The sequence below is a fragment of the Branchiostoma floridae genome, chromosome 8 (genome assembly GCF_000003815.2).
Source record: "Branchiostoma floridae strain S238N-H82 chromosome 8, Bfl_VNyyK, whole genome shotgun sequence".
NCBI classification, from domain to species: domain Eukaryota; kingdom Metazoa; phylum Chordata; class Leptocardii; order Amphioxiformes; family Branchiostomatidae; genus Branchiostoma; species Branchiostoma floridae.
The window spans coordinates 17,305,597-17,311,841 of record NC_049986.1 but is presented as its reverse complement, the minus strand read 5'-3'; the positions used below and the strand labels follow the sequence as shown (position 1 = coordinate 17,311,841).

At 42.6% G+C, this 6,245-nt stretch overlaps 2 protein-coding genes across 2 annotated transcripts in view; both read left to right on the top strand.

Annotated features, from left to right (window-relative positions):
• Nucleotides 1–17: 17 nt before the first annotated feature.
• On the top strand, nt 18–5,455 carry LOC118421834. Its single transcript, XM_035829335.1, has 10 exons — nt 18–90; nt 1,177–1,409; nt 1,717–1,836; nt 2,193–2,445; nt 2,869–3,020; nt 3,601–3,780; nt 3,991–4,194; nt 4,554–4,669; nt 4,809–4,853; nt 5,342–5,455. The coding sequence occupies exons 1-10, from the start codon at nt 80–82 to the stop codon at nt 5,453–5,455; spliced, it is 1,428 nt and encodes a 475-aa protein (XP_035685228.1). The 5' UTR covers nt 18–79.
• Nucleotides 5,456–5,999: 544 nt separating this feature from the next.
• The window catches only part of LOC118421457 (neuronal acetylcholine receptor subunit alpha-7-like), a 2,816-nt gene continuing 2,570 nt past the window's right edge, over nt 6,000–6,245 (top strand). The window contains exon 1 of the mRNA XM_035828755.1: nt 6,000–6,094. Coding sequence (XP_035684648.1) covers nt 6,043–6,094 — 52 coding nt within the window. The 5' untranslated portion in view covers nt 6,000–6,042. The remainder of the gene's footprint in view (nt 6,095–6,245) is intronic.

Genomic DNA, 6,245 nt, shown 5'->3' with positions numbered 1-6,245 from the left:
CTATGGGTCCACCGGTTCCTGTACACAGACGTTACAGGAAGCTGATCCCAGCTGGTGGGTGGATCTGGGTCAATCGTACATGGTTGGCAGGTATGTGTACGTTATGGGTGTGCAACGATAGGTCATGTGTGGCCAGTTAACTAACTATTAACGTGTTATCCAACTGGTGTGAATACCATAAGCATAAAATCCGCACAAACAAAAGCATGCAAGGGGACACAGCACACACTCACACGCGCGCACACACACACAAATGCACAAACTCCTCCAACACACATACACCTATACACACCCCCACGCACCCATACCCCCATATAAATATACATATACTTACTAATACAACTAAGCGAACAATGATATAGGGTGTTACCGGTTTTATATATAGGGTTTTCTTTCAAAAGAAAACTGTGGGAATGTCTAGGCAACCCTTACGCATGGTAAATTAGTCATACACGTGTATATACAGACCCTGACCTCTCATTGCAAATATTGTTGTCGATGATATGATGTTATATACTCCATTTTAGATGATATGTAAGTTATCCTACACCATGTGCAGGGTTCTCCCCAGAATTTTTTAGTATAGTGGAGGGGCTGGCAAAAATAACCCGCACCAACACGCTGCTCTTTCATGTAAATGGGTTCATTTTGCAAAGACAGAAGGTGTCAAATACTACAAGTATAATATATCATTGTGATTCCATTGTTGTGAAGTGGCAAAATGACTATTGTTTTGATCATAGCCCATTCACAAGTTTTTGCAGACAATAGTCACAATGCCCACTGGAAAAGTGATGCCACTTGGCACAAAAATCTGTGAATTTTCATTGATTTTAGCAAAACTAACCAAGAAAATAGGGAAGAAACACTAAATTTCAAAAGTAGTATAGTGGAGCTGGGCTAGGAGTATAGTGGAGGACCTCCCTTATTCCATCCTTTGGGGAGGACCCTGCCATGTACATACAAATGTTCTTCTTTTTTAATCTGTATTGTTTATGTGTTTGTCAGCAGGGCTAGCCCTTTGTAATAGCCATAGGCTAGTTGGGCAGCCCTGGCTGTGTGTTCGGTGCAGCCAAACCAATAAATAAATAAATAAATAGGGTGTTAATACGGTGTTCCAAATACTTATATATCAGTTATTGACAAGTGCCATTGCATTGCCTTTGATATCTACAGAGTGATCATCATTAACCGCGGGGACTGTTGTCAGGAGCGAATCAACCCCTTCAACATCCACATCGGAGATTCCGAGCTCATTCACACGAATCCCAAGTGTGGAGGTGACCATCAAATCGACGTGAGCCAGCCGTCCATTTCCGTCCCGTGTGAGGGGATGAAGGGGCGCTACGTAGGCGTCCGTCTTCCCGGACCCTCCCGAACACTGACCTTGTGTGAAGTACATATCTCGGGTAGGTCTTTTTCCCTACAGTCACTTTATCTTTTTAAAAGATTATAATTAGGAAATATAACATTATGTATGTGTATGTATACAGTCAAGAAGGTTGAGGAAAACGGTTAGATAGTTAGGCTAATATCCCCGTCACATTACACGAAAATCGATCGGACGATAAGTCTGATCTGCGATCTCAAAATGACATTCGACTGTTGGCATTAGTACATCCGGGAACTGATGAGGCTGCTACCAGTTGAGCTACAGGGACATCCCTGGGTGTGGCAGAATAAACAGCATTAATGAGAAATTGTTGCCATTCACAGGTATCGTGAAGTGCTCCCCTGGGTATTTCCGCTGTGCAGACAAATACACCTGCATATTGTCATGGAGACGCTGTGACGGGACCTCAGACTGTCCGGACCGCAGCGACGAGGAAAGATGTGGTAAGTTACCGTATCATGGGGTCAGTCACATCGGTGCCTATAATTACTTCTGGTTGCATGCATAATTTAGTGCTTTAAAGATGAAATCAACTCCAGAATCGGGTGGTCTTTTATTTTTCTGAATTCGAGCAATGAATAGAATTGACAACTTGATATTGAGTTTGACCATGCAGCAGTTGCACTAGAGAGCATTCTGATACTGGCGAAGTGTCATAAGACAGCGAATGCTGTCTAAAACTTTTAAGTGTTTTCCACTTCCTTTTACCTTCAGGTAAAATGTCAATGCCTTGTTTCTTCAGGTTGCATCAGCCGACGTGTCGACGAATAACATGGAATCCTTTTGATTCACTTTTCAGTGTGCTCGAGAATTCCCGAGGATTTCCAGCTCAACAGCAGACTCACCATGTTACCGAACCCGATGAAGCAGACGACAGCCGAGGAGATACGGAACTCCTCTGCCGTGGAGCTTCTCAACAGTTCCTACAGCATCGCGGGGGAACACCATCCGGAGTTACGAGAATTCGTATCTACTGTAATTTTTCCAGGATGCAATGTGACTAAAGAGAACCTTCACCACTGTCCGTCTTCAAACATCACGGCCTCATGCGTGTAAGTAGCCAATACATCTACTGGAAAAATCTCCTGAAGAAGGTGTACCACAGGAAAGACATGGTCCAAAGTGCTAAACACCATCCGATGCATTGGTTCCGGTGTCAGTTCTATAGTATTCAGCCCTTCGGATGCAGTTTTGCCCTCAGTAGGCAGTAGATCTTCTTGGAATAGATAAGAATCCGGGGTAATGATATCGTACCTAGCCGCGTCCGCGTCTGGTCGTGAATCAATTATTTGTCATCAAGGAATGTTGCCCATCAACCATTGGGGCATTCATTCTCTACGTATTCGTTTTCTTCGCTCTTAAGTACGCGTAAAACATCGCATTGTGACATATCAATGAGGTTAAATCTTCCTTGGATATATATATCCTCACGATATGCATCGAATGGTATTGAGCTTAGTTCTTTCCCTAATTAGTGGAAGACAGCTGCTGCCATGCCGTTCTTGGTGTGAGGAAGTGTTCAGCATGAGTGAAGCCCTGATGAGGGACCTGCTGCCTCCATGTGAGCTGTTCCCGTCACCACAGCACGCCTGTTGGAACCCTGAACCAGCAGTGAAAGATACGGAAGGTGGGAGTCAGAACTGCAATAATATTTTTTCGCCAGGCGACTGTCATGTGGTAGTGTGGCTTTAGTGGCAGGTAACGTTAACAATTTCCCGTCGTCTTTCCTTCTTTTTACTACATAGAAGTTTATTTGCAAGTTCTTGCCCGAGGGCTAATTGCAACATAAAGCATACAGAAGATATAGTAAACATACATAAAGTAATTTGGTATAGATAACAATGGTGACAAGTGTAAACAAGTGACTATTCTAACAATGATATTGACTGCTGAGAGCTACAATCTATGCATTTGGGGTTTGACTTCTTTTCTGGAAGCAGTGGAAGACGAAATACCCCACTTTTTCTATGATGAGTGGGTTATGTGACGTCAACAGCTTTATAGTTTTGTTTTCGTCGGTAAGCGTTTCGAAATTTTTGTGTGTTTTGCAAACCTTGAGTTTTTTGCAAACCTCTTCAAATAACTCCTTTCTTTCCTGGTCATTGGAGAGGCAGTTAGAAAAAAAATGTATTTCGTCTTCCACCGGTTTTGCAATACAATGGTTGCAGGTTCTTTCGCCCACAGGTAGCTCACTTCTTTATACTCAGTTTGCTATCATGGCACTGGCACAAACTACCGTGGAGCATGGAGTACAACTACTTCCGGGGCAAAGAGTCTTGAGTGGTCAGATGATAACTACAAGGCAGAGTACCCCTGGGCTAACCTGGACAAGAACTACTGCCGTAACCCTACCGGTCTGGAGCGGCCATTTTGTTTAACCGAGGACGGTAACTTGATGTTAGTATTATTTATATCTTCCTTAATTTTGTATTTCGCTTAGTTCAGTTATGTCTATGTCTTTGTATATATGTATAGTGATATAATGTTCATACCTGTGGTCTTGAGTGCGTCACCACTATGTCTGTCTTCTATGTCCTCTATGTCTGAATAAAAAAAAAAAAAAATAAATAAAAATGTTTCTATTGTACTACATTTAGATTCCGTTAGCTGTGCAGACAGAGGGCCTCCAATCTACGGCAAGAGAACTCCGAGCAAGAGGTTCTACCTGTTGGAAGAAAAGGTGACGTACACGTGTAACGACGGCTACATGCTGGAGTACGGTTATCCTCGGGAAGTCAGGTGCCGCCAGGGGAACTCCTCGTCCGCCGGCGTCTGGGAATATCACATGCCCACTTGTTCAGGTGTTTAGTCCTTGCCTTAAACTTTCTAATTCTGGTTTCTCACGGTTTCCACATTTACTCAAGTATCATTGAGAATAGTTCTTGACGTAGAAAGGTCATTCACATTGTTTTGTTTTTCCTCCAGTCGTCTGTAAATAAGACAGAGATCATTTTTGTATGCTATTCTGCACACGTATTTCCTATCTTTGTCATACATGTAGGCGACATTAATTAGGTTAAACATTGTCCACAGATTGCTGCTGTGCCCAAGAAAAGCTCCTTACGCACATTGTAATTCATAGCAAAACGTGTCAGGCTATACCAGTACGGAATCACATTTTGACATCATTTTCTGACAAGCTTGGTCACCCTCTGTTTAGTAAACTATAAGCGACGGCTGCAAAAGGAGCTACTAGGGACCTACAGTGCGAGTCTGGCACCTGACGAAAATGTCACCATCAACTTCTGGGGGGAAGTGGAACAAATCGTCAACTTGGTAAGTACTATTTCTTACATATCTGAGGATCCTTTTCGTTTCCAAGAATATTATTGATAAGCAAAATCATTATGGATGCTGAAATGCATCAGTGCACAACAAGATTAATGCTATGATTTTTGTTTGTTTCAAATTTCAGGATGAAAAGAAGGAGCAGCTTCTTGCTTCTTTGATCATCGATTTCGTAAGTTTGCACAGCCTATGTAGCCTATGGTACACAATTTCTCTCAGTCACTGGCTGTCGATCTCTAAGCCAGGAGACCATTTTTGGAAATATAGCAATATGCGCTTAGTAGTATTTAGTACTATGAAATTCAACCCAATAGGAGCTCGAGCTCATGGTTCTCTGTCACCATGAAAACTAATCATCAACGCCTCCAACACCACGGTAACAGGTAGTTGTCCGTTAGGCAGTTTTTGCACATGCCACGTATCAACGGATTCTATTGACTGACGTTCACAATTACGATTCACAATCTTTTGCCCCTTATTTCGGAAAAAACGTTATTACAACTTTTCCAGCTATCACACTTTACGTCCTAAAATACTATTCAGGGCTAAATAAATGTTCTAAATATTCAAGTCTTTACATGTAGTCTATATGTCTAGTTATGTCCCTTTGGATCATGGAGAACAAGTTTTGTTGAGACGTAATTATCTTTATCCTATTAGACATGGTACGACGCTAGGCTGAAGTGGAACCCAAAGTATTACGGTGATATCGAGACATTCAGCGTTCCTGGCAAGGATATTTGGATCCCAGCATTCACTCTCAAGAGGAAGTAGGTGGAAAGGCTTTGTTCAATCAACCAGATTGATATAAATTAAAGCATTCATTAAATCTATTTCATTATAAGATAAAGGCGTATGCCTTACTTGGCCAAGGTTTCAACCCCTATGACTGGTGGAAAATTCCTTGTCCAAAGCAAGACGCGTTGCAAAATTGAAACAAATCGAGACAATGTTAAAACCCCCGACAGGCCATTAGAAAGGCACTTCTCTCATGTGAAAATGAGTACCTAGCTTTGGTTAGAGGATAGAACATAAATGGAGGTCCGGGAACACGTATAAGTACCCACCTCAGTAATGGAAAGGCGTAAGGTTCCATTCCGGTGGGAGTGAAGCAAATCTGTCCAGATATGCATCTTGTACTGTTCAGTGGCAGTTTTACTGGGTATGCAGTACAAACAAACGAATATAAAAAGTTACAGGAATCTCTTTGTGATCTACGTTCCAGTGCTAACCCCCTCCACCAAGGCCTACCAAAGGACGTACCGGTGCGTGTGAGCAGCACCGGTCTGGTACAGTGGAGAGTGGAAACGCTGACCACCACCGTGTGTGATGCTGACCCCTTCCTCTTCCCCGCAGATACCATGGAATGCGAAGTCTGTTTTTCTGCATCCACGGCAATCGAGCAAACAATACGTAAGTGTTTCGGATATTCCATAGGACTCTAAATCTGGTAGCAATATGTTCTGGTATGACGCCAAGTATCAATTAATCAAGCAACTGGAAAAATCTTAGCCTGGGTACCATTTGATTTCTAACGGGCTCCTTACACTACCTACCCTAAAAA